At 45.0% G+C, this 27,363-nt stretch overlaps 2 protein-coding genes across 3 annotated transcripts in view; both read left to right on the top strand.

Moving 5' to 3' along the window:
• The window catches only part of LOC146209174 (RNA-binding protein 4B-like), a 151,350-nt gene that overhangs the window by 55,493 nt on the left and 68,494 nt on the right, over positions 1 to 27,363 (top strand). Inside the window, exons 4-5 of one of the 2 annotated variants that reach the window (XM_084596820.1) lie at positions 3,964 to 4,033; positions 19,784 to 19,810. In XM_084596820.1, coding sequence (XP_084452946.1) covers positions 3,964 to 4,033; positions 19,784 to 19,789 — 76 coding nt within the window. In that variant the 3' untranslated portion in view covers positions 19,790 to 19,810. Of the gene's footprint in view, positions 1 to 3,367; positions 4,034 to 19,783; positions 19,811 to 27,363 lie in introns of those variants that run through there. The other variant, XM_084596803.1, reaches the window with a different exon arrangement.
• LOC146209176 (RNA-binding protein 4.1-like) lies at positions 21,240 to 23,208 on the top strand. The gene is made up of 4 exons (XM_084587360.1): positions 21,240 to 21,285; positions 21,649 to 21,849; positions 21,908 to 22,011; positions 23,006 to 23,208. The coding sequence occupies exons 2-4, from the start codon at positions 21,700 to 21,702 to the stop codon at positions 23,082 to 23,084; spliced, it is 333 nt and encodes a 110-aa protein (XP_084443486.1). The 5' UTR covers positions 21,240 to 21,285; positions 21,649 to 21,699; the 3' UTR covers positions 23,085 to 23,208.

Raw genomic sequence — 27,363 nt, 5'->3', positions numbered from 1 at the left:
GTAAAAATAGGGGAACATTTTGCGAGCAACAATTCTTAACACTAACATATTACTCATTTCAAGTGTATGCAAGATTTTTTTTTTCACCTAGCCTGAGTAATTATCTCATCGCTCTATGTTCTAACTACATTTCACTGAAGGCCAGTTTGAGCCGCCAATATTACACGAACTCGAAAAAAAAAACAGACCAAACGCAGTTCCATCAATTTTCTCTCACCGACTTGTCCTGAAGTAAAGGAAGCCTCCTCGACAGAGACATGAACCTCGCGCTGATAGTAGTCAGTTATTTCTGTGGCTTGCTCTTTTCCCACCTCTATTTATGAGAAAACAAGAAAGTATAAGAATTCAAAGTCAATGTATAGTTGTCTCGTCAGATATTATGAGATAATAGAGATATGACTGACAACGTAAGTCAATGAAAATTGAAGTATATCAATGGGTCATGGGACGGCATCAGATTAAATAGTGATGGTTATGAATAGTGATAGGTAATGATGGTGACTGTTACGGATAATAATAGTAAATTATAGTAATAGGCCCGGATAGTGAGGTGATAGTGTTCGTTGCGGATAGTGACAGTTACGATAGGTCTCTGGCATTAGTAGATATAGTGATAGATAGGATAGCGATAGTTAATGAATTGGCAGTTATGCTTTCTCATTTCCGCACGCTGAAGACCTATGTGCACCTTGTAATTTTTTATTTGATTGTTGCGTTCAATGAAATCAAGCTCTTTTACACAGCGCATGAGACCACAGCATGCTTGCCCCAGAACTTCAGTGTATCGGCAATAGGGCCCACCACTTCTCCCAGTGTACCCTGCTGTCTTTTAACCACACGCGAAGTCTGTGAGGGGCCACGTACTCCTAAAATTATTTAATTCCTCCATCAGCATCATATCAAGACTGCCGTGGCAAACCTGTTCCTTGCCTCGAAGCAGCAAGGAATAGCTCAAAATTTGATTTTATACAAAATTAACTAATGAACGCAGATTATCGCGGATCGCTACCTAGCACAGTGCCATTACACTTGGCCTAAGCTTTCCAACGGTATACGGTTCGGTGTTGCAGCTAAAATTAAGATTTTAATTGCAATTTACTAAATATCAATTAATTTGGCCCAGTAATTGATTGAAATACATGTACAATTAACCAATAATCCAATCTCATGGTTGATCACGTGACATATACTATGCTTAGAGAGATAGCTTGACAGTAGCGAAATAGACTAAGTCCTGCTTTAACCTTCTCTAATCTTGAAGTTCGAAGCACCAGCCTGGATCGTTTTCTGAAGTTTTACCGCGGTGACAGATTTCACGCTCTAAAAAAAACAAACACAAAGTAAGAGGCAGTACTAGATTAAGTGCACAAAGTAAAACCTTATCATAAGACTTAAAAAGTGTCTGTAGCACAGAACTCGCCTGAAAGCTTTGTTTATCAGTATTCCCCATTCAAACAGTTCTAAGAAGAAACCAATCAATTCATGAACTTTACTATCGGCATTCTCAATGCTTTTCTCGCAATTTTTCAAAAATTTTGTGCACTCCTGGAGCGCAGACCTGGCCCAAAAGCTCGCGCTTCACTCACTGCTGCGGCCGGCCGGCGGGCGTCAGGGGGAAAAAGCGTCTCGTGCGCAGCGCTCGCCGCCGCCGCGCGAGGAGAATCGAGGAGGAAAGCGCGGCGCGGAGGAGAGTGTCGCTACTTTCAAATTATCAAGGGACTTTAGCTGGCGGAAGTCGGCCGCGAACGCGGCCGGCGTTCGCGCCAACCAATAGCTGATCACAGTTCCAGGTAAACATCCGGCTGCTTTTGCTTGCGCGCGCTTTTCGAAAGTTGGAAACTGAACATTTTGACAGCGCTGCCTGTCTGATCGTGTATAAAATTTATATAACAGTGCGAGACACTGGCTATGAGGTTTCGCTCAGTTGCGTTCTACAATTCCCTGACCGATTCCAACACGAGGATAATGTATTTAATCCCAGCTGAAATGCAGAACCGAAGCGCGCAGGAGAGTGAATAGATGTCTCCAGCGCTCACCGACCTCTTGAGTTCGGTGAGCTCCCCTCGTTTATTCTCAGGCACTTACCTCCGTAGGTCATAGAAATTAAAAGCAACAGCACGCTCATCAAACCAAGCCCCCCCCCCCCCCCCTCCCGTGCCCACATTTTAAGCATCGTAACTTCCTTTCTGCCTGCTCTGTCCTGACGATTTGCTTTGAAGTCAAATTCGCTCTGCACTCAACCACGCAGTGCGTATGAAGTAGCATTTTTTTTTTATTTTTAACACTATGACGCAGCAATCGCGCCAAACGACTGGTAGCAAAACATCATATCAAAAGCACATATTTCCAAAAATGCGGTGGGCGTCTCCAGGCTCATATTTTTAACCCTTTGTAATTTTAACAATGACTTTGCCTTTTCCGAGAAAAAAAAAAATAAGGTAACAACCGCGTGGGCACCCTTGGGTACATTTGCTCTCAATTCCTCTTTTAAAGCGCCTGGTATTGCTAAAGGCGTCCGTCTAATTATTAATATATATTTTATTTCTAGTCGGCGAGTGGTGTTCAGACCAATTGCCATTCCATTGAGCAACAGGCATCCCGTGCGTTTCGGCGTTTTGAAAGTGCGAGGCATGCGTGACTGCGCCGAGTAGCGAGAGAGGCACGTGAGATAAATGAAAAAGACAAAAGACTGCCGGAGGGTCCTCGCTTGGGAAAGGAGAGTGAACTGCATATACACAGAGGCGATGCGGCGGCGCGGCCGTTGACGGGTGTCGTCTGACACGCTCCCGCGCTGGTGTTTGCGATGGGTATCGGGTTAGATGTTTCCAGTGTACACGCACGTACACAGGCCCGGTCCGACGTCAAAATCCGTACATGAGTGCCGTCGATCGCACCCACAACGCGTGAAAAACTGGCGACCGCGTAGAAATCTCCTTGTACATCTCGCAGCTCGTTCTGCGACGGCCAACTGAAAAAAAAAAAAAAAAGAGCGTAGTGATGTTTAGTTCCCCGACTATGTCATGCTAAGGCTTGCACACCGTCACGCGCGCACATATGATGAAAAACACGTCGGCCGAACTAAGTCGCGAAATGCGCACGGTGAGTGATACCTTCGCGTTATTCTGCGCGTACATATATACACACTTGAGAGATCCTACGTACAGCACGCATGCTCAGCTGCTCCGACCGCAAGCTGACGCGCCTAGTCAAGATAAGCAAGCGGCGATGAAACAAGCGAGGGAAGCAGATAAAGAGGCTTACCGGATCCAGGCTGCGGTGGACGAGGACGAGAGCAACTCGACATACTATGCGGCTTGCTGTCGATTCCTGTGCCCCAATCATATACCCGGCAGTAATCGACCGGAGGCAAAAACTTTCAGCGCCAGCATCACTTGCAGCTCGGCGCTCAAAGCACCGCTCCGGCGCGTCGGGCGCTCGATTTCAGGGCGAAGCATGTCGGCAATGAGCCGCCCCGCCCGAAGCGTAGACGCCGCTGCAGCTGCTCCTCGCTGAACGTATCGAGGGGATTCGTGCTGTCACGGAACACACACGTTCGCGGCGCAACAAGAGCTCAGCGAGCAACTCGAGGCAGACCAAGCGCAGGGCAGCCATGTTAGACTGACTATAAGACTGGGATAAGACTGCTCGAGGCAGTCTAGGCTCCAGTCTTATTCCAGTCTTAAGTTTCTGTCTTATTCCAGTCTAGTTTGTTTCGTGCAAGCGTCTTATCGGCTAGGGAACGTTTAGACTCCAATAAGATTTGATTAAGCCTGAAGATCAGAATAAGACTAGACTTAAATGTTTCGTGCAAGCGGGCCTTGAGCAGGCGCGCGGCCGTACTCCGTACCCGACACCTGACGCGAAGAGAGAGCGGCTGAGAGGAGGCTAGTGAGGAGGATGGATGAGGAGGTTCCCTTGCGAAGCCCGGCTGCATGCCCACTACTGAGCTGTCTCTCTTCATAGAATCGCCAAACCTCGTGATCGGCGCAACGCAGAAACCCAGCCGTCCATCCCGACCACCACCCCTCCCAAGGTAAGTCAAGCATGTACTTACGCCTGGCAAACTCCATCTCGTAGCCGGCTAGAAGCAGTACGCAGGCAAAACGCTTTTATTTTGCCGTACACTGCAATCTGACAAGTATAGCGACTTTTGTAACGCAGAACGCGTACCGTAATATGCTTCTGTGAGTTAAACCGCTCGCTTATTCGCGCTGAAATCAGGCGCACAGCCATACAACCGTCTATCGTTTTTAATTTTAGTGGGGGGTGTACTTGCCTGATTCGATCAGAGTTAATTCCAAATTCGCGTCGTCTACAGCATCGGTACCCAAAAGAAGCCTGGCAATTAAGAATGTTTTCGAAAGGAAGGCTGTTTCAATAGAACCGGCTTGTCGCTGACAAAGCTAGGTGTTGGAAGGCGTAACATTGGCAAAGAACTAGCGCTCTTCGCGGGCATTGTTCGAATGAGTTATGCCTTGCAGAGTATAGAGTTGCAATAGATGGGGAAAAAAAAAACGAGAATTTTGGAATAAAACTTTTTCTTATTTTAATGTTAGCGTTGAGGCCTCACTTCGCGGAAAATTCGGGGTCGTTGGCGTCGTCGACGTTATGAGATAAAATCGCATATGGCCCTGCCAGGCATGTGATTATTATTATTATGGAAAAGTTTGTGTAGTGCTTGCAACTGTGTCTTCTTTAGTAGAGAGAACCCCTCAGTTCGCAGGTCTAGCCAGCGTTTTGATAAGCGGACTTGTCGAAACGTTGGCTCGACCTGCGACCCTCTACCCTCTACCCTTTTTCAGTGCTCTTTCGTGACAAACGATGCCAACTCGAGCTTCAACTTTGAAATGGATGGGTGATATGGGAATCGAACCTTCCAGGACGTTGAGAGATTAATCAGACTCGCTACTCTTAGTCCACGGAGGCGTATGTTTAACGTGGCCTTATACAATGGGGGGGGGGGGGGGGGGGGTTCTTCGAAACAGTGGGGCAGCTTAATATATCGACTATGCGCCAATGAGTACGTGTGAGATAACGCAACACGAATTAAGGAATTGGAGATCAAGCGAGCAGTGAAATGCATATATACGCGACCCAGGATCCTTATACCGAGTTTGCGTCGTTTCGTTGTTGTCCTCATAAAACATGGCACATACCCACAAGGGGGATTAATCCCCCTTGTGGGTATGTGCCAGAATCAACAGAATCTCAGAAACTGTAACCACCGCCTGGTTAGAGTGGCCAATTGGCCACTCTAACCAGGCGGTGGTTACAGTTTCTGAGATTAGATTAGAATTTTGATAAAATCCGTTTCACTGACAGTGAGGGTTGTGCATGGGCTTGCTAAAATTTTAATTAGTGAGAATAAAACTAATAGCAATATAATAATAAATAAATACATAATTAGGAATAACAAAAAGCATATCAACAATAAAAGACAGCGTCGTTTTTATGAGTGTCGTTTTCTTCCTGACCTCGCCTGATTGGTGCATGGAAACAGCGAAACCGGATATCAGTTTGACCAGAGTCAGTGCATTCCTAGTCACGACACTCCGCCGTAACTCTATCGGGAGCTTTGTGTGCTGCCAGCGGAGGCCACGGCGCGGCGCTGCATACATTCTGAGCGTCGGATGCCTCGATGACCTGAGCTCACTTTACCTGAGCGTAGAGAGCAAGGAGGTTATATAGAACTTCTGGAGTGGCGGTCCCCCATGGACGCCAATGCAGGTGAAGCCGGCCGAGACAGCGGCGGCCATGTTGCAAGGGACAAAAAGCACGCGTCGCCGGCCAGCGCAACCGCATCGCGCGCGTTTCGCGAGCACTTGCGCGCATGTGAATTTAAGATAATCTTAATGAAATCATCTTGTCATCAAAGTCCATTGGTTAGACTGCCAATTTCTTGTTTAATACGCCTTACATTGTGATAAGAGTGGATGTAATCAGGGCCGAGCTATTATAATGTTCACTAGATTTTTTTTGCACTGCTTCTTGGACCAAAAAACACTCTTGCGCTGCGGCGCACATAGCACATCCGTAAACTGAGTTTCAAAATTAGAGCACACAGTTGACGAACACTGTTTCAAGATCAGAATAAGCCCTTAAATCTGCATTGCGGCATGTATGCTTCGCTGACAGTATGGAAAGTTCCTGGCCAAATGAGCGACATTCGTTGCCTGCATTACGAACGCTGAATCAACTAAGTCTGTTACTTTAATGATATTAATAGCATTCGAAAACTATATTAACACTGCTACTTCTAGAACTAGTGTGACATCTTCCAAACTCTATTGGCAGCACTGTGAGAAAAAATGACAGCCTTTTAATAAAAATGTTTCAAGCTGTAAAAGTGTTATGATGATGCTGCAGAAATTATGAAGTGCAGGAAAGAAACGAATGATCGTGTCTTCTTTCAGATGTTTCTGACAATAGCTAACCGAGGGGACGCACGTGCCAACGCCACATGTTGGTTTCTTTCAAGCGGTCAACAAAATATAAAAAAATACCGGGAGCCCTTAGCACTCCTTACGTGCTGTGAATCTATAAACATTGAGACAGTTTCGCTTCTATCACGCGTTTATTTTAACCGAGTGAGACTCGTGTGCGGTTTTACGTCGTTTTCCATAGTTTACCATTTGATTTTAAATTCTACTCGTAGAGACCTTTTAAACAATATATGACGTGACGTTGTTGCCTTAAGTTCAATTGTTAATGAAATTACCTAATTAAAGCTCATTAGCTAACACCAATAAATTGTATAGTGCATTATCTCGTTCTCGATACAAGCTATTTAATATATGACTTGAAGCTGTAGCGGAAAGTTGAATTTAATACAAAGAACTAATTTAGTTATTTTTATTTATTTTATTTTGATATTTATGGCAGTTAAGACTTACAATAAGTCTAGTGCAGTTATACTCGACATAATCAACACAGCACATTTATACACATTGTATAAATGCGCTGTGCCGTAGGATCCGATAATGCTGCTCATTAATATACACGTATTTATTTTTTTTTCAGAACTTTTTGGCTGTAGTTTTATCCCATGCGATCCAAAAGAGCGTGAAGATGTCCAGACAAGTGCAAAGTAGCGTAGAGCCGCAAATGGGACGTTATTTATGGAAGCGCCCCTTGGCGATACCTCCTTCTTACCCCTTGCAAGATGGCGGACGCCGGCTTCACTTTTCACGCACCGCCTCCACTCCAGAAGTTCTATATAACCTCCTTGGTAGGGAGCACGGTGGAAGAATTCCGTGGTAGGGAGGCACCGAATTGCATCGAGCAGGCGGGAGCGAAGGCGACTGCTGTTGTATTGTGGTGAGGCAGCGCGGAGTTCTTTACGCGTGGGCGTTAATTGGCTTGTGGTCTCCGCAGAAAGTGTTGTTGTTTTTTAATAACGTACTGTATTACTCAAAATCATAAAAGGGTTTAAGAAAATAAAAGGGGGGGGGGGGAGAGTGAAGGGTAGTGAAGGGGCCCCTGAGTCCAGGTAGTATATAAAGTATATATGGATAGATGTATTGTTTGTTCAACGGGAGATGTGCGGCTGCCAGAAGCCGAATTCTGGCTGGCTTCAGCGCCGGGCAAACCTTCAAGTGTTGAATACCAGCCCTGTATTTTGAGAATGGCAGACGGGACATCCTGGGTAGGGATATGTGTTCCGCTATCCTCTGGACCCACAGAATTCGATTAGACCAAATTTAATGGCCAACCTAATCCTATTATGGCTGACTCAGTGAGTATACCTCCAAGTTTAGGTGGCGATCCCTCAAATGTGACCCCGTGAAAGCAAAAAATGTGACTTTGTTAGAATACCAAACTTGATGTCATTCGAGTATGGCCACTTTATTGGCGACCTCCAAATTGGGGTGGGCCACTCCTCAAACTTTGGCCCCCTTGGACTCCGAAAATTTTACTGCGTCCGAATTTGGCCAAAACTGCTTCCTAGCCTTATCCTGGTATGGCCAACTCATTGGAGACTCCTAAGTTTATAGAGCCACGCCTAAAATGTGGCCTCCTTGACCCCGAAATCTGACCTCGCCCGAATTCTACCAAAATTGGTATCTATAACTTAAGCTGAGTGTGACAAACTCCATGGGGACTTCCAAATTTAGGTTGGCCTCCCCTAAATTTGGCCCCAGAAAATCTGACCTTGCTTAATACATAGTTGCTGGTTGTTGGTTCATCACTCCGAGGTCTGCAGCGCCCGTGTTTGCGTCCATCTTTTGTTCTGTCTGTGTTGTGGTACTGCGCTGTAGGCCTCAGAAATCTGACCTTGTCGAATATGACCAAAACTGAGGTCTAACTTAATTCAAGTATGGGCAATTCAGGGGCAACCTCCAAATTTGGGTGGGCCACCAGTTATGTTTCGAACCGCTGTCCGAGTTGTCACCCGCCGTGCTCGTCGAGAGAGGCGATGGTTAAGTTGCCGGCCTTGGAAAGGGCTCTCCCCTCACCCGCCGTGCTCGGATCGGATGCACTGACCGGTGATCTGTTAGGGTGAGCCTGCCGGGCACCTTGGAGATCTACTCGGAGTCCAGACGAACGGGGTTACTGCTTGTTTATTAATGCGAGAGCATTACTTCGCTATGTTCATAGATTTCTGTCCGCAGACCGCGTCCGCAAAATCGTGTCCGCAGCAGTTGCGAGTAATTGAGAAGTGGTAGAGGTTAATGAGTGGTGTCAGTCAATAGAGGGTGACGTAATGTTGCTGCCGAAAAATAGGTAGGCCAATAAGTTAATTAGGTAATTAATTACATGCAATAAATGCAAAAGTTGTCCACAGCAGTTGTGAGTAATTAATAAGTGGTAGCTGCTAATGAGTGGTGTCAATCGATAGAGGGTGACGTTATGTTATGTCCGAAATAATAATTAGACCAATAAGGTTATTAGGTAAATAATTAGAGGTAAAACACGCAAACTTGTGTCCGCAACAGTTGTGAGTAATTGAGAAGTCGTAGAGGTTAATCAGTGGTGTCAATCGATAGAGGGTGACTGTGTGCGAAAAAATAATTAGACCAATAGGTTAATTAGGTAATTAATTAGATGAAAAAATGTGATAAAGTAAAGGTAAAAATGATCTCATTAGCCAATGGCTTGGCGCCGCGTTTGAATGTATCAAATACTAAAATAGTTAATTAAGTCAGTCAATTAAGGTGATGTTAAGGATGTGACGTCACGTAACCTGAAGTCGAGCCAAAAAAGGGGGCATAGGAAGGGATTAGCGCGCAATTTCAAAGTACCAAAGACTAATGTATAAAGTAGTTCAGGCAGTCAATTAGGGTGATGTATAAGATGTAACGTCACGCAGCCGGAAGTAGAGCCGAAAAGGGGCATAGGAAGGGATTGGCGCGCAATTTGAAAGTACCAAAGACTAAAATGAATTAATGTGACGTGGATGATGTGACGTCACGCAACCAGAAGTAGAGCCGAAAAAGGGCATAGGAAGGGATTGGCGCGCAATTTGCAAAATCTTGTCTGCAATAGTACAGTTGTGAGTAATTGAGAAGTCGTAGAAGTTAATGAGTGGTGTCAATCGATTGAGGGTAACGCAATGTTGTGTGCGAAAAAATAATTAGGCCAATAAGTTAATTAGATATTTATATAGATGCAAACAATTAAAACGTAAAGGCGAAAATGGTCTCATTAGCGAATGGCTTGGCGCCAATTTGAATGTATTGCATCTCGTTTCTTCCGCCCCTCCTGTACAAATCCCCACAGATCCTTCAATAAATACGCTCGGTAAACGGAGAACAACCAGTCACGCACGTCACACGCCTCAAAGAACGGGTTTCGCCACATCTGCTGCTATTCTTACATGAGGGCTCACGCATTCCGCTGATGATCTCTGGGTCTGCCGTCAGAATAGATTTTCGCTCGCTCTCGACTGTCACAGGATTGTCTCACGTGGAGCACGCGTTCAGTCGAGGACTACGATCCTCGCCTGCCTGGTATTCCAGCAATACACCCTGACGTAGACGATTAGAAAATTCACGTTGATGAGCGTAACATCACCCCTCAAAATTTGGACCCTATGGAGAGAAGTGCGATTATTGGACGCCCGAAATTTTACTACGTCCGAATTTTGATCAAAATTAGTGTATAACCTAAGTTGAGTGTGACAGTTAAACTCAGTGGTGACTTGCAAATTTAGGTGGACCATCCTCGAAATTTGGCATGCTTACGCACTCTCCGCACGTAGGAGCCTAATTGTGCACCCTTTTCTTTTTTCACTTTCTGCCCCGTGTTGTGCTTGCACAAAATGGGAGATGCACGTGTCTTCTATAACGCTGCACATAAGGGGCACCAGGCGAGCGCAGGAATAAGAAAACACACAACGGCTTCTAGAAATTATGGTCCACACTTCGAACGCGCAAACAAAACCCGAGGCGAGCTGCAGCTGACGACCCCCCGCTCCTACCCCGCGAAGGCCAGTGATTAGTGATGTGGCCTGAACATGCCGAAGCCCACAGCAGAGAGCCCTCTCCCCTTTCCTCCTTTCATGTTCCTCTCCAGTGCTGTCCCACTCCCACATTTGTAAATAACCGAAAATCTCAACATAAGTCATCGTGTGTGCGATGTTGTTCTGGGGTTCCTTCCTGCTTGTGCGGCTGCCGCCCGAATTAGTCACGCGCAGTACAAGGGAATCGTAGAGCGACCCTGCTATAGCATCGTTCCGTGGCTATCGTGAGACTTGACTAGCCTAACAAAGAAAGAACTAGCAACTCAACGCGTGGTGTGCATGAAGGTCTGGAAATAGGGAACCAAAGCTGGAGTTCGCTCCGCGACGCCAGCGCTCGGTTTCCAGCGGAGCGGAGAGGAACTACAAAACCTACGCAATGGCCTCCGAGATCACCTCCGCGAACACGCGCGAGGGTGATCTCGGAGGCCATGCCTACGCGCATCCGCGCCCGCGCTGCGCGCGGCTGTCTGCGGAGTCTGCGCAGCCCGCTCGCTCGGGAGCGCGTGCTACAGGCAGCCGCACGTGCACGCGGAGCGGGAGAAGGAGAGTGAGGACGAGGGGAGATGGACGCGTGTCTGCGCGCGCAAAGCCGGCGCTCTTTGCCAGTGGGGTTTCTTATTTTTGCTTTTTTCTGTGCCCCGGCTGACATAGGGGAGAAAACCTGGGCCAGGGGGCGCTGCGCCGCTCTGTGCGTCAGCGCCCTCCATGGAGATCCCGTCAAAACCTACGCGCAGTGCGGCCGCGTCGTCTGCTCCCCGCCGCATAGAAAAGCATGCTGTCGTCTGCTCCGCGCTGCTCTCCAGCACGTGTTTGCGCGCGCGCGCTCGGTTGTTTCTCTCCTCCTCCGGCCGCATTCTGGCCGCCGTCGCGCTCCAACAAAGGGGGCAAGAAAAAAAAACAAACAAACTGGAATGAAAAAGTGACGGCGCGCTTTTTCGCAAAACTCGTGAAAGTGTTTTTCTCTCTTCTCTCGTGTTGAAACGATGGTCGTCGGTTTTTTTTTTAGGTATCTCGTACCGCTCGTATCTCGCACCTCTGTTTGTAACTGGCGGTGCCGCAGCAGCCATCGCAGAACCAAGTCGGCCTCAAGAAACAGATATATGTCATTAATGCCATCACTCGGCGCTTATAAAGGGAAAACACATACGGTAATCGTCCTATCCTCATACGTGATCCTGCTTCGGGAGCTCAAAACTGCGCATTCGCTAGAGGAGATAACTGAACTACGGATTGCACAGCGTAGCCGTGGAATTAAGAAGACAAAGGTTTACTTGGAGAGATGTCCCCGCCTGCATGAAAAGTCGTCAGGCATTTCCTCGCTCTTCGTCTCACGGAGAGAGGAAACTGCCGAAAGAATGGCATGCCTCGGCTTCTCGTCAGTGATCCAGGTCGTTAAGAAACCTCTCATTGTTAAAGGTAGATAAGTTATTGATTTCGGATGGCAGCGCCACAGCAGCGAACTCCCCCTGACCGCTGTCAGCAGGAACCAAAGGGTAAGGCGGCATGCTTTGTGCCTTGTAGGGAACGCGTCCTAAACGCGCCGAAAGCAGGCACCACGACGCCGGCAGCATCGCCTAAAACGTCTGTCCCCAAAGAGTTGAATAGGCCCCTTTCAAGTGAGCAGTCACAAATGGAAAGGGAGCTCCCCAACCAGCGCCCGGAGCACTCGTCGCTGTGTACACGCGATCAGTTCTCAACGAGAAGGCTGGACCCTTCATTCTCTGAACAACATGGAAGAGACATCAAGAGGTGCCGCCTCAAGTCCTTCAAAATACCTGTCGCTTGCCTCTGCCTTCGAGTACCGGATTCGCGTTCATGTTTTTTTTTTTTTGTCTGAGCCTGCTAACAAGCGCTCTGTGAAAACAATGTCCGCGGCGATCAATTAATCATAATTTCTCACTTTCGAAAGCACCGATAAAAAGCGTGCCTCCAGCCAGCCTCTATGTCAGCCGGGGCACAGAAAAAAGCAAAAGGAACACCACTGGCAAAGAGCGCCGGCTTTGCGCGCACAGACGCACGACCATCCCCCCTCGTCCTCACTCTCCTTCTCCCGCTCCGCGTGCACGTGCGGCTGCCTGTAGCACGCGCTCCCGAGCGAGCGGGCTGCGCAGACTCCGCAGACAGCCGCGCGCAGCGCGGGTGCGGATGCGCGTAGGTTTTGTAGTTCCTCTCCGCTCCGCTGGAAACCGAGCGCTGGCGTCGCGGAGCAAACTCCAGCTTTGGTTCCCTATCAAGCATGTTTTTATCGGTGCCTTCGAAAGCGAGAAATTATGATTATTTGATCGTCGCGGACATTTTTCAAAAAGCGCTTGTTGGCAGGATCAGACATTCAAAAAAAAAAAAAAAAACATGAACTCGAATTCGCTGCTCGAAGGTAGAGGCAAGCGAGAGGTATTTTGAAGGACTTGAGACGGCACCTCTTGATGTCTCTGTCCATGTTGTTCACAGAATGAAGGGTCCAGCCATCTCATTGAGAATTGATACGCGTGTACACAGTGACGAGCGCTCTGGGCGCGGGTTGGGGAGCTTCCTTTCCATTTGTGACTGCTTCCTTGAAAGGGGCCTATTCAACTCTTTGGGGACACGTTTTAGGCGATGCTACCGGCGCCGTGGTGCCTGCGGCGTTCGGCGCGTTTAGGACGCGTTCCCTACAAAAACACAAAGCATGCCGCCTTACCCTTTGGTTCCTGCTGACAGCGGTCAGGGAGAGCTGCTGCGGCACTGACGTCCGAAATCAATGACCTATATATCTACCTTTAACGATGAGGGGTTTCTTAACGACCTAGGTCATTGACGAGAAGCCGAGGCTTGCCATTTTTGCGGCAGTTTCCTCTCTCCACGAGACGAAGAGCGAGGAAATGCCTGACGACTTTCCATGCAGGCGGGGACATCTCTCCACGGAAACCTTTGTATTCTTAATTCCACAGCTACGCTGTGCAATTCCTAGTTCAGTTATATCCTCTAGCGAATGCGCAGTTTTGAGCTCTCGAAGCAGGATCGCGTATGAGGATAGATCGAACGATTGACGTATGTGTTTTTCCTTTATAAGCGCCAAGTGATAGCATTAATGACGTATATCTGTTTCTTGAGGCCGACTTGGTTTCGCGATGGCTACTGCGGCACCGCCAGGTGCAAACAGAGGTGCGAGATACCTAAAAAAAAAGAAAAAAAAAAGCCGACAACCATTCCGTCAAAGTTTCCACACAAGTTTTGCGAAAAAGCGCGCCGTCACTTTTTCATTCCAGACTTTTTTTTTTTTTTTCCTTTGTTGGAGCGCGACGGCGGCCAGAACGCGGCCGGAGGAGGAGAGAAACAACCGAGCGCGCGTTCGAACACGTGCTGGAAAGCAGCGCGGAGCAGACGACGCGGCCGCGTTGCGCGGATGTTTTGACGGGGTCTCCATGGAGGGCGCTGACGCACAGAGCGGCGTAGCGCCCCCTGGCCCAGGTTTTCTTCCCTATATAGCGCGTGACCGCTGTGTAACTGGGGTGTGTCCCGCATTGCAAAGAAGAGAGTCGATACTTTGCGGACATAATGACAACGCATGACAGGAAATGCGAGAGAGTGCTGTAAAACACTCTCTTGCAGTGTAAAACAGGAAAGCAATATTTCCTGTTTTACATTCTAAATCTCCCTGCAAGTGCGCTTCCGCGAAATGCGCTTCAACGAGAGTGACATTGATTGCTTGGAACGATGGTTAATTTATGATTCGGTTCTGACATGGCAACACGTTGTTCGAATACTTTTGCTATTCACAACTTGTGAATGGAATAAAGCAAGTAAGAAGGACTGTGAAAACTAGAAAAAATGGAACAAACAATCAAGGCCTGTATGCCGTGACACCGCAGGAAGAAAAAAATAAACTTATTTAAAACCACGACCAGCTTGTATTTAAAACAGAGAAACCATTATTTGAGAAACCATAGAAAGGTCATTTCAAGTATTCTTCTTTGCCTGGTTATCGTCCCTTGTAATTGGCACGTACTTGTCCCTTCTTCCTGTCCGCGTGTTTTCCTGGTGCACTGCTTCGTTGGTTATTTGACACATTTACTGGAACTAACCGCTGGTCCGATGAATGTGAGGCATTTAAAAGACCTCGGTAAATACGCACCACAGACACGAAACATTCACAGTCTCAAGTTGCAATTACTCCAACAATTCGGCGAATCAATATCTGGCAACGTCCTTGAAACATGATTCTTCAGGAATGCGAAACATATTTCTATGACGGTAGTTCACACCATGGCACAATTATGCCATGCATTGGTTGTCATCGAAATTCTCGCTCTAAGGCCTGATCCAACGTTATATTGTCCTTCGTTTTCATTTCCCCAAACATCTTTCAAAGTAAGCATTCGAAAGACACTATCAACACTCATGGGTATAGTTAGACATTTTTTCCGCTCTGGCATGCCGCCCCGCTCTGATGCCCTCAGATGCCTCAGATTACCCGGATGGATGGATGGACGGACGGACGGACGGACGGACGGACGGACGGACGGGCGGGCGGGCGGGCGAGCGGGTGGGTGGGTGGGTGGATGGATGGATGGATGGATGGATGGTTAGGAGCGTCCCGTCTGAAACTGGATGGTAATAGTCACAACCAAGCTCAACCTTTCTTTTTTATTTTAGATAATCTGTCAACTTTTAACGACTTTCCTTTTAATCCCGGGTTATATATCTTTATATACCCTTGTTTTAATTTCGATTTAGCTTCCATGCGTTCCTTATTTATCCACCAATCTTATAAACGTCTCTTGCTTATCTCTACCGCCGATTCGTTCACGTTTCCTTTGTTACCGCTAAACCCCAGGGCTTCAGCTAGAGAGACTATATCTGCATCGACGTCTGGATTGGTACTGCCACAATCCAGTGTAATATTTTCAATTGTTTCTCGGAATCTACCGCACGTCGCGCAAGTTTCACCTTCGTGATTAAACTTGCCCTCAGGTTGACAATGGCGTCCCTAGCGGCTGCTCCTGCCACTATATCAAACTTTCGGTGAAGAGTCATGACCATAAAAAGTACTGAAGGGCTCTCGTTTATTTCCGGTTCCGACGCTTCCGCAAATAAAATGACTTATGCAGACGGGTGATACGGACCCTCGATCTGCAAGAGGGGCTGCAGCTGACAGAAGCCATTAATGTTATCCAAAGGAGTATAGACGCATCATTTTCGGTTGTGTTTTTTATCATTTGCAATGATGTTTAATACACTGCTGTGCACGGATCACCATGCGGTAGTTGCCTTCACCTGCTGAATAGTTTATATTCAAACTTCTTCACTCACAGGCTTTGGTTCGGTTCCGACAGCTGAGCGATGACTATGACGTTATAGTTCCAGATAGGTCACGTGAGGGATGAAAAATTGCTGTGTAATCATTGCTTCGTCACTCATTGTAATTCCGGCTCTTGGGACAGGCTAGCTTTTAGCTTTACACTGCATCAAAACGACAGTGTGATTATTTCGCAGATTTTTTCCTCCCTCACCAGACGTGATGTGTATACAACTTTGACGTCACAACCATCGCTCGGCTCTAGAAACCAAAACATGCGAGAGAAAAAAAATCAATAATTTGCAAATATTATTGGGTAATCCATGTACACTACTGTTCTGAGCAGCAACAGCATGAACACGCATGACCGAAATTGGGTGTCTATACTCCTTTCAATGCCCCCCCCCCCCCAAAAAAAAAGGATAAATAAATAAAGTTGTCGCGAGAGGCACAAAACAAACAAAAAGGGCGTATGTTCTACATTCGGCACAAATATATTGCTGAGCAAGCATCTCAGGTAATGTTCAAATTTTTGATGAATGCTTACTCCCCCCCCCAAAAAAAAAAAAGAATAAATAAATAAAAGTTAAAAAAAATAAACGCAAGAAGCACGCTTAATTTAGTTTATGTTGCTGTTCCAAAATATTTCTTGGTTGAGCATTACATCACGCTAATCTTACAATTAGTAAATAAGGATTAACAAACATATGTTGCACATTTCTGTTCTCGATGACAATGCTGATATATGGGAAAAATCTGAAACCCTAGACTCATTCCTTTTTTGTCAAGTCATGAAAAGAGCTAGTACTGCCTTTCTGGCATTTACAGCATTACGGCGAGCTATATTTTCCATCTCTGCAGAAAGAAAGAAAGAGAGAGAGAGAAAGCAAAAGAGAAACAGAAAGAATGAAAGCCCATGCAGCACGTACAAGGCACTGGTCCAATATTGGAAATACATCGCCAAATGGGGATCCTACAGTGGTCCAGGATTACCGACCGTTTTCCAACATAAGTTCTGCCAGTACGCAACACATCCAATGATGGACCAGGAAAGCCACTAAGCGCCAAGAGAAGCGATGTGAGAGAAACAGCGCAATTAGATCAGAATACTATCTTGAATTGAAGTGTGTACAGTTGCCATGTATTTGGAGCAATGTATAAGTCAATTTTTAAGGATCACACATCAGCAGCTGCCCTTGCGAATCTTTGTTCGCATACGCTGATCCCTCTCAGCTATGCGCTTAGCTAATCGCTTAACCATTACCCCTTAATCAATCGAAGTGTCCTCCATACTCATCTCACCCTCCCTAATATTCTGGTGTAAAGCGCAGATTTCTATTCGGCTCCACGTGTAACGACAAACCTTTTCAACCAATCACAATTCTTGGCGGCGGCAGCGTGCAGCGTCGCCTGGTTAACTCTGCTTTGACCAGGAGCCTTGACCTGAGCAGCGCAATTTGTATCAGCGTCTTTTGCATGGCTGTCTTTGTTGGTATGTTTCAGATGAAGTTTTTATAGTTTTTAGATATTATTTAGAGGCCACCAGCAGAAGTTGCGCCAGTGCCCTTGCCTGACCGCGTCACACTGTGGAAGCCCAGGGATGCTCCTCACGATACTCGTTCGCCAACAGTTGGTCGCTATCAGATGTATGTAGATATGCAGATGCATCATGGTGTACCATGGCGCTGAAGGAAGAGATTGTTTTGCACACACGAGGATTGATGACCACCGTTCATTCCAAGATGTCCTTACCAGCCACAAACTCTGGTTATCTGGCATTGTTTTTTCTTTTTTTTAATCAGTGCAACCAATTGCTGTAGGCTAGTCGTAAGTCCAGAACTGTCGATGAGCCGGCGCACCGCAGACTTCTGGGAGGCCCGGGTAAAGCTAGGTATTCATGACGTATATATATGTCCTGGCGTAAAAAACTTTCACCATACGGGTTTGACAGTCGGAGTGAGTAGGCCAGCGTCTTCCTTTTCGGTCTAAAGCTATATATGCCACTTAAGGCAACTCCTTAGGCAGGTCTTGCTTGTGGTCGGTCGAACATGTGCTGCACAAATAATCAAGGTCGCTCACGTACCAGCCGTCACACGAAACTTGAGCCACATTGCAATACAACATTAAGGCGAAAACGTTTCTGAGCTCGTAGTGAAAATCTAGCGTTCACGTGATGCAGTGAAACATCGTATTAGGTTCTGACGTCAACATAATTTTCCTTTTCTGGTACTTAGGCCATCAAAATCTCGCATATCTGGAAGAACAGTCCTGTGATGCCGATGTTGCCAACGACGAATTAAGACAAAGAAAACAAATTATGACAAGTACAGAGACACGCAAGATAGAGATAGAAGAGGTATGTAGAGAGAGAAGGGTAGATAGAAGGAGAAAATGTTTTTGCCATTAAGCTCATAAACGAAGCTAAGCTCAATCCATTTTTTTTTACGCTTAATCTTGGAGGGCTCAGTTAACAATAACTTATCTGCAAATTTTTTTTTGTATTCCAGCTAAGGAAATAATAAGTAATTGTTGTTTTATTGTTTATTGCACTTTGTAGCAAAATTACAATTTTTGCCGTGGGACCGAGGCTAAAGGTGACGAACAAGTCACCTGACAGGGCCTTCGGCACCACAAATGACATGTGCAACACAACGCAGCAGGCACAGAGCAGCACAAAATAGTCAGTCATATGTGAGAATGTAATACAAACACAAACCAGGGGCAAAATACATAAAATTCAATCTGTAACATACATCAAGGTAACAGTGTCAACAGTAATTGGTATTACACAACGGAAATAGGAAACAAATAATCACGTATGTTCCAAAAAGTACATCTTAATTTTTTTTTTGAATGTTAACAAGGAGGATGATTCTTCAAGTAGATAAAATATGTCAGGATAGCAGTTCAAGAGGTTCAATTCACTTAAAGGCGAGTTAATTATCAAGTAAAATACACCACCATAGCCGCTGTACTATAGCTACGTCCGTCCGTACGGAGTGTGATAGGGCGGCCGAGGTAGGCCGGGCATACAGAAGAAATTGTGAAGAAATAGGCTCAGAGATATGATGCGCTTTGAAGATGAAGAGCTTGGACTCCTGATTAAAGGCCATTTGAATTTTCTTCGTTGAAAATAACAGAGACGAAAGCTTGTCGCGTATAGGGAGGGTGAGTAAGGTTTGAAATGCACATCAGATTAAACTGAATCAATTAATCAATCAGTCAATCAATCAATCAATTAATAACTTTATTTTGTACTGAAGAAACAATTTGCGATTTCAGGCCTGCCAAAGCCACATAGGACTTCTATGGTAACACCTGACAGACAGGGATAAATCGCTTGCAACTGTAACTGAGTAAATATTGAGAAGCAAGTAAAATTAGGACACAGACAATACCATTTAGGTCACAAGCATTCACAGCTATTTGGAGAAGGAAAGCGAATGCATCAAAACCATATTAACGCCTACAATGCCAACAACCATAAGCGATGAAAAGCACAGCAAAAAAGAAATCACTCTGGAAGGTATGACAGCCAATAAAGAATAATAATCATTGCATGACAAGAATTCCAACATAAAATTTAATGGTTAAGTTTCTTTAGTTTATAATTTGTATTTATATTGCGTGCATTTGACGGTAACTTAAATAGTTCGGCACGTAGAAAGCACAATTTCTTTTACCATATAAGTGGAACAGCGAGGATTCACTTATCTGCCTTTTCGGAATCAGACATCTACTCGGAACATACTCAACTTTATGCACACGCATCCAAAAGTGTTTTATACAGCTGTTTCAGACAACAATGAATTAATATTCGGAAGTCCTGGAAAAAAAAAAAAAACACCGCTTTCCTGGAAAGTTCCAATTCGTAAGCACTGTTCTTTAAGATTGAGTGCAATATGGAGTTAAGTCTGTTTTGCCAACGAAGCGCACGGGGCCTGTACACTCTCTTGCGGATTAGAGAACAAAGGAATTACTAAGAATGTACATGCGTCTGATGGCTTTAATGAGACTAAATGTGGTATATTTTGTTTCTTTTTCAGGCGTAGCTGGACAGCAAAATCGGAATGGTGAGTTGGTGAACTTATAGTATTAGTCTAACAGAAAGTTTATTGCTTTACAATTGGTTTATGCATAATCATTTTTTTTTTCTTTGAATGATCCTCAAATGTCACGTTGTGCCTCAAGTTATTGCGCTCTCCCCAAGCGCTCTTGTGCCGCTGACGCAATAATGATGCTATACGCACCATATATTTATGTTCAGGCTTGTTCCTGTTAAAACATACACGCGTCTGGTGCTGACTACCATTCATGCAATGCACCCATGAACAAATTAGATTTTCTGAAAAGAATACCTTTGCGGCCAATTCACTAGATTTGAAATGGAAAGGCAATATCTACCTTCAATTTCTTGATTTTCATAGCAAACTGTACACTCTAAAAAGAAATAACAAAAAAAAATGGGGACAAAAAAAGGAATAACATGTATTATAGCACGCTCCCTTATGTGGGCAAATATCTACCTTCAATTTCTTGATTTTCATAGCAAACTGTACACTCTAAAAAGAAATAACAAAAAAAAATGGGGGCAAAAAAAGGAATGACATGTACTATAGCACGCTCCCTTATGTGGGCAGGGTATTTTTCCCCCAAGTCGTGGGGTAGATTTTGATCATTAACGTACGGAATACCTACAGTTAGCAGCAGAAGAAAATTCTCCCTTGAAAATGCGCGAAGTTCTTGCAGTTAACAAGGTGTTAACCGGAGTTCCAATCTCGTCGATAATTTCAACACCTCTAGTGCCGAGGATGAAAGCTTTCTTCCATTAATAATTGCATCAGATTAATGTTATTGGAGGTGGCAATATACTTCTGTGCCCAGTATATCGCTCCATATATTTAGTGACCTAAATCTGCACCAGAGCTTGAGTAGCAGAGAGCCATACGCTGCCTCTAACAAGGAGTGCGATAGAAGACATTATTTCCTTTTAACTCGCTTGTAAGCGCAATTTATTATTATTATTTTAGTCAGGTCATGCGCACTGTTTTTATAACTTCAACCCGGCCCATATGTATGTATATTTCTTGTAACAAGCCTGTGGGTCGACATATCTGCCAAGAAAACGGTATTAGGTTGGGCCGGTTTACGCTTACCACGCATGGTCTTGCCTTTCTTTTACGTCGACAAGCAGCACGAAAATCTTAGTGCTTTTTTTTTTTACTCGGCGTGGCAGTTTAGTCGTCGTGTTATCACAGTAAATATAGCTGGGAATGCATGTGCGAGAAGGAAGAAGTGATTAAACTGGCTTATTTATAGCACGGGTTATTCAATGCCAGTAGCTCCACGCGTGAACTGGCTACGGCGAGTTACGACGAGGTGTTCACAGTAGAGAGAGGAAAGGCAGCTAGAGCGCAGTGTTCAATGTTGGGTGCACCGGTTACCTTATAGGGCTCCCAATATATGTATCAAATGGCCCTCTCTATGTTTGATGCAGTTCGGGAATTCTGGAGCGCAAAGCAAAAACACGCAGGACTTAACGGTTAAGGTCAGTAATTTCGTCAAAAAATTCTGCAGAGAACAACGTCAGCCCCTCAAAAGACGAAGAGACAAACGAGGTTCTCGGTTTTGCCTTCTTTCCCCTTCTCATATCCTGCAATTCTCTTTTCGGCCACTGAAATGTAATAATGAATAGCTTTCTCTGTCTCCCAACTGTAGCGCGTTGTCTTGTCTCCTCTCTTGTGTTTGTCTCTTTGTTTGCGCTTACTTTCCCCGTACGATGTAGGTTGATTGTCCAATATGATGTGCCATTTGTTCTAAGGCCAACAACAACGAATATGGGCCGGCAGCTTCGATATTCATGCTTCTGCTTCGGCGGAGTCCAGCATCACGTCTCATCTTGCTGTTCCAGAGGAAGCTGTTCGTCGCAAATATTCCCCCGGGCTGTGACAAGGCCTCGCTGATGACCCTGTTCTCCAAGTACGGCAAGGTGGAGGAGTGCGACATAGTCAAGAGCTATGCCTTCGTGCACATGAGCACCGTTGACGAAGCAGTTGCCGCTGTTGGCGGTCTGAACAACACCACGTTCATGGACCGTGTAATAGTTGTTAAGGTGAGCGAACCCGGTTGCATTTTCCCGAATCGCTTGGGACACCTGGCGTTTCTCGCAGGCTTCCGAAAGTCGACTGCGACGTGTTGCAGGCATGGGTGCGTCAGGCCATTGTTTCCGCTGCGGTGCCCCAGGTCACCTGTATAAGGACTGCCCGGAGGCTAAGTATGGGCGCAGCTGTCTGGCTTCTATATTTGATCCCTCACAACTGCAATCTATTCATTGGCCAAATGTGGAATCTTTTAAGTAAATAAGTACATACATACATACTCTGTTAGAAGCATGTTGTTGCAACTAGTGCAGGGAAAATATTCGCATTATCGATATTGCTCTCAGTGAACCACGTCCATCGGTTTATTTTTTGCCTGCACACAAGTTTTTGTACCTTGGTGTTGCTGTCTGGCTCGTGAAGAATAGACAAACTACAATTTATTGGCTAAGGATTGGATAGTCATCTCATAACACGCAGCCTTCTTTTTTCCCTCCCAGCTAGCGTCTCGTTATGGGACGTTTGCAGATCCCAGCCAGTCTAACGAAAGAAGAGGTGCTATCCTTATTTAAAAAGTCGATAAAAATGATTTTCGTGTGACATAATTTGCTATATAAATAGTCCGCTTCCATTCTAGTGGACAGTTTTGTTTCAGCTAGCAGTACGCATTGTTAATTAAGCCAACGTGGCTAAAAGCATGTCGTAATAGAACAGAAACATTTTAAGTCACGCTAGCAGTTCATGGCAGCACCAAAAGTTTTCTTCGGCTGCTGTGTTTTATAGACTAATGAAAGCCCAAAAGCAGGACTGTGTTGCTTAATTGTGTCATATAGCTTTCTGAAAGAAGTGCACCCACATCCGAGATTAACTTTGTAGTTTGTCTCAAGAGGATTCATCCTCCGTTGAACTTTTCCTGCGATCATGTAGTTGCTACTGCTGTTTTTTGCATGGTTACCTAGATTAGGTAGATGTCTCCTTCTTACGAACTGACTCCCATCTTCCTGCAGTGAAGAGATTAAAGCTCCGCAATGATTCTTCAGAAACAGGACCGACTATTTCGCAGTATGATCGCGTGTTTCCAAAGTTTTTTTTCCGCATGAAAGCGCTGAAGGCATTTCTTTTATTTTTTTCTTTGCTTGCCATGAATTGACAGATGTGGCATTGTTTCAGGCCCAATGATTCAGGCATACTCTATGTGGTGGAGAACGGCAAACTAAAGGCGATACCGTGCCCGATTCATTTTGCTTAGCAATGGAAGAGCGCCTTTTATATCCTGCAAAGCCCACCTGTTGGTTTGACGCTCTTGCGTGAACTCAAGCAGAAATGTATACTTGCATGGGTAATAAAACGTGAGACTGATTTACTGCACGTCTCCTGGCTGTACAAGCAGAACCATTCATTATCGCTATACAAAGGGCGCGGATGTGCTGATGTGGTTTAGCAACTGTTGGTGTGAGAAAATGGCTGTGGTTCAGCTTTGGTTAAACCGAGTATGTCACCATAGATTCACGCGGCTACACCTGGTAAAGCGTTGAGTCTTGCTATGCGGTTATGCTTGCTAAAGAATTAGCACGCCCCCTTATTTACTCGAGATTTGACTTCAGTAGTCCCATGGCACCTCGTCGCATCTCACACACAGCGTCCCTGCAGTGTAACTGACCTCTCCCACACTTTCACTTTGACTTGACTGTGGTTCCGGACCAACAATACACACGGCGATCTGGGAAACACACGAAACACACTAAATTCTATCCTCGTTTCAAAAATGTATACGTTTTGCGAGCGAGAACCCTCGGTAAAAGTATAAGCCGTTCGTTCAGTATGCGTTCAGCATGCGTGCCGTCTGCACTTCACTCTTCCGGGTTTTGTTCTGTACACTTATTGCGGGAGATGTTGGACCTTCAACCATTGGCCCAGTTTAACCAGTGCAGATCGACGTAATTCGAGGACTCGCCAATGTCTGCAAGCATGTGTATATAGGTGCGATATACGAAAAAGTATGTTCACAGATCAAAAGCAATATCTGCATTCAGCTATATATAAAAAAAAAAAAAAACTGTCTGTACAAAAGCAAACAACTCGCAAAAAAGAACGTTGGAGCTGTAAGAACAATTTTATAAAGGAGATGAGAGAAAGAGCACAGCGAAGTGCAGTGTGCATTACATTTCATGTGACTGGAACGGATGCCAAACAAGTTTTCAATATCCGGAGGCAAAGTGACTGTAGAAGCTAAGCCTTAAAGGTTTTGAAGTTTTGCTGCACTTGTGAGCACGTGGCCAAATGTTTCCTCAACATCAGCTGATGGTTGAAGCTCATATATACCCACATTTTTAGCGCGTTGAAAGTTCTCAGTAACTGAACGCTTGCATCGGAGACAGTTTTAAGCGAAGCTCTTGTGGCCGTGCTTGGCGGTTGAAAATCGTCGCCGTTCATGTCGTTGCTGATGTAACCGAGGGAAAGAGTCACAAACCATAGAAAATTTATTATAAGAAGAAAAGAGCCTTGAGCTCTGCGCCATGCACTCATTGTACTGCATCAACAAATACCCTAGACGCTCTCTCTCTCTCTGGCTTTCCGTTACGACGCTCTCCCATTGCGTTCTCTCACTCCGTGAAAAAAAAAAAAAAGAAATATTCTAAATATCCGCGCACAAATTTCGCATTAATTGAGGAGTGTTGTAATTGGCATGAGAATACTGTTTATTCTCGGCTGCAGGCAACACTTTCGCTCATACCAAATTTACGTTTTCGTTTTTTTTTTTTCGTAAGGTATACCTCAAGTATTGAGGTCCGAACACATACTCTCCATGCACGTACGTAGAGGTAATTTTGTAAAGCAAGACTATATTTTTTCCGAGAAATTGCATTGGTTTGCCCCATTTACTCTACAACTATAGGACATGCATGCATTCGTGTTCCTGACGGGCCATTGATTGATATATAATAAGAAGGATAATGATGGGATGGGATACATTTGCGGGCTGTTCAGAAAATGGCTGAATTCTCTGCCCACATATACATCATTGGCACGCTCACTCAATTATGGATTCACAGACTAGTTGACAGATTGTTGATAGAGGTGTCGTAAACTTTACCTTTAGTGCCAATAAGCACTAAATGTGGGGAGAGGTTACCTTCTCTGGTGTCTATCGGCTCTCTACCTCTGCAATAAACCAGGTTTCAAGGTATAAATGTGGGGAGAGGTTACCTTCTCTGGCGTCAATCGGCTCTCTACCTCTGCAATAAACCAGGTTTCAAGGTATTTAAGAACTCCATTGACACAATACAATGGAATCCGACTTATACAGTGGCTGCTGCCAAGTGTCCCCTGATTACTATAGCAAGCCAGTGCTATAGATCATATTGCAGTAAACGATTTCTTTATAGTGGCTGTGTCACACATTCAGAAAAAGGCATTACATTTGCACGGATGTAGTCTGGGTGCAGAACGAAGAACACCACCTGCCATAGCATTGACCACAATGCTAACACGAACACGATGATTGCAAGGCCGCGCTATTACAAGTGCCTGAAGTGACTGAACACAATTTTGTGTTGCATCTTGATGCCATTATTCTTACGTTACATTATAATGCGTTTAAAAAAAGGCTAGCTATTTGTAGAATAAAACAAAACTTATTAATTCGTTATGATTTTCTAAGGGACACAGATAATCTAATCCACTTAGTGTCCGGAATAAAAATTAATTCTCTCTTTCTAGATCTGCTAATATGTGTGCACGAGCGGAAGCCACAGTTCTCACGAGAGAAATTCGGAGTCAAAACTTGTTAGAGCTCATGTCTCTACACGAAAAAAAAAACAAAAAAAGAATTGGTAGAAGCATTTAAGACTGCTTAGGTCTGATAATGTGAAAGCATGAACGCCACCGCAAAGGCCGCGAGAGCCCCTTCATGTTGCCAGCGAGGAAGCAGGCTCTTGTATTTTGGAGCCGTCCAGGGACAAATAATAAAGCCATTCTGAAGCAGCTTTAGAGCAATAAAAGTATTTTGGAGCATTTTTATTATGTTTTGCAGCATGTTTCTAGCATCAAGCACTTTTATTAATTGCAATTCTCTATTTCTGACATACGAAAAATTCGATTTGATTCCTTTTTATTCAACAGTCCATGCTTTGCCAACTACACACACATCTCTAACAAGACAAGATAATCAAAACAAGTACAAAACACAACTGACCTGAGCAACAATTTGGGATGGATTACAGAAAAGGAATGCTTGCTTCTAAACTTCATAACCGAACATGAAGTTTAACTGAGAGCTTTTGAATATTTTGACTTGATAGATTGAAACTTGGAGGCCACCACTGATCACATTCATGCATCGCCACTAGTCTGAAGTTAACATCAATGAGGAGCACGTGTCTGCTCTCTATCTTGTGCATGTCTTTTCTTATCCTACGCCTAAGTTCTTGGGCACTGGTCAGCCAGGGAGGACAGATGGCACTGAAGAGCTGCCTTTCCTCCTTCAGCTTTTTACTTCACTGCCTTCCGCCAATGGCTAAATTCTTTTTGTTCGAGCAATACTGGGACTCTTTAAACTTCAACACATTGAGGATAGACCTTCTATGGCCTTCCAACACTCTTTAGAACATTGTTAGTGATCTGCAGCCTCATGGTATCAACACCATAATGCCTCAAGTATGTATTTGCAGGCTTTGCATGCCAACTAATAAAGAGGTTCGATGACGAAGTATCTCGTTTTCGCAGCAGAGTCATTAACAAATGTCCCATGTAGTTGTTTGCAGCCAGGCAAGTTTCAATGGATTATAGTAGTTTGCAGTGTCTGCTTTGCTCTCTCGCTTCCCTCGCCACCCGATTCAAAAGGCTGAGAGAAAGTACTGTGTCACATGTACAGAATACTTTTTTGCCATGAACTTCATCCAGTCAATTGTGCAGCACAAAGGTTTGGCCAAGCTGGTGCAACATATGCTCTGGGAGGTATGGTGTATTATGAAGGAAAGAAAATTCACTCCTGTTTTGTTTTAAATTTGCTTGTGAACAGATAGTTATTACACATTTTGTGCATCTCTAGTTTATTTACCCTTTAACTGCCACTCTAGGGATATATCGGTAGACCATACATAGACAACCCCTGTCACTCCAGAGTACTGTTGGTATCACTCAATCCCTGCCACTCCCGATGCTACTCATGTAACAATAATGATGCGGATATGTCACACCGTCTGTGGAGAAGCCACAGACGCCACATAAAAGTATAAATCTTGCAGGATAAATTTGAAACAGATGTTTCTCCACCCACATCATCACGGTCAAAGCCACATCCCTTTCTCATAGTCAGCAGTGCATCCGTGGTGAGTGTGTGCCACGTGCATCCATGGTTTGAAGGGCAAAGAAAATGAGAAACTGCCAATGCATTCTTACTCAAATGAAAGTGACAACGATGAAGCAGCTGAACTAGAAAGCTTGTCGACTATAGACAGCGAAAATGTGAACCTGCCGCCTATGAAAACGAGCAACAAGTGGAAACCTGCCAAACATACAATATTTAA

Source organism: Amblyomma maculatum, chromosome 1 (assembly GCF_055883805.1).
Source record: "Amblyomma maculatum isolate TAMU_Amacu chromosome 1, ASM5588380v1, whole genome shotgun sequence".
Classification (NCBI taxonomy): Eukaryota; Metazoa; Arthropoda; class Arachnida; order Ixodida; family Ixodidae; genus Amblyomma; species Amblyomma maculatum.
The sequence above is the reverse complement of the archived record's forward strand: the minus strand, read 5'-3'. Positions and strand labels throughout refer to the sequence as shown.

Bases quoted from the DNA above. Each gene is read 5' to 3' on its own strand.
- LOC146209176 (XM_084587360.1), top strand. From the start codon at position 21,700: ATGACCCTGTTCTCCAAGTACGGCAAGGTGGAGGAGTGCGACATAGTC. The intron at 21,850-21,907 runs GTGAGCGAACCC...CGTTTCTCGCAG, and splicing joins ACCGTGTAATAGTTGTTAAG to GCTTCCGAAAGTCGACTGCG. The intron at 22,012-23,005 runs GTATGGGCGCAG...GCATTGTTTCAG, and splicing joins AAGGACTGCCCGGAGGCTAA to GCCCAATGATTCAGGCATAC.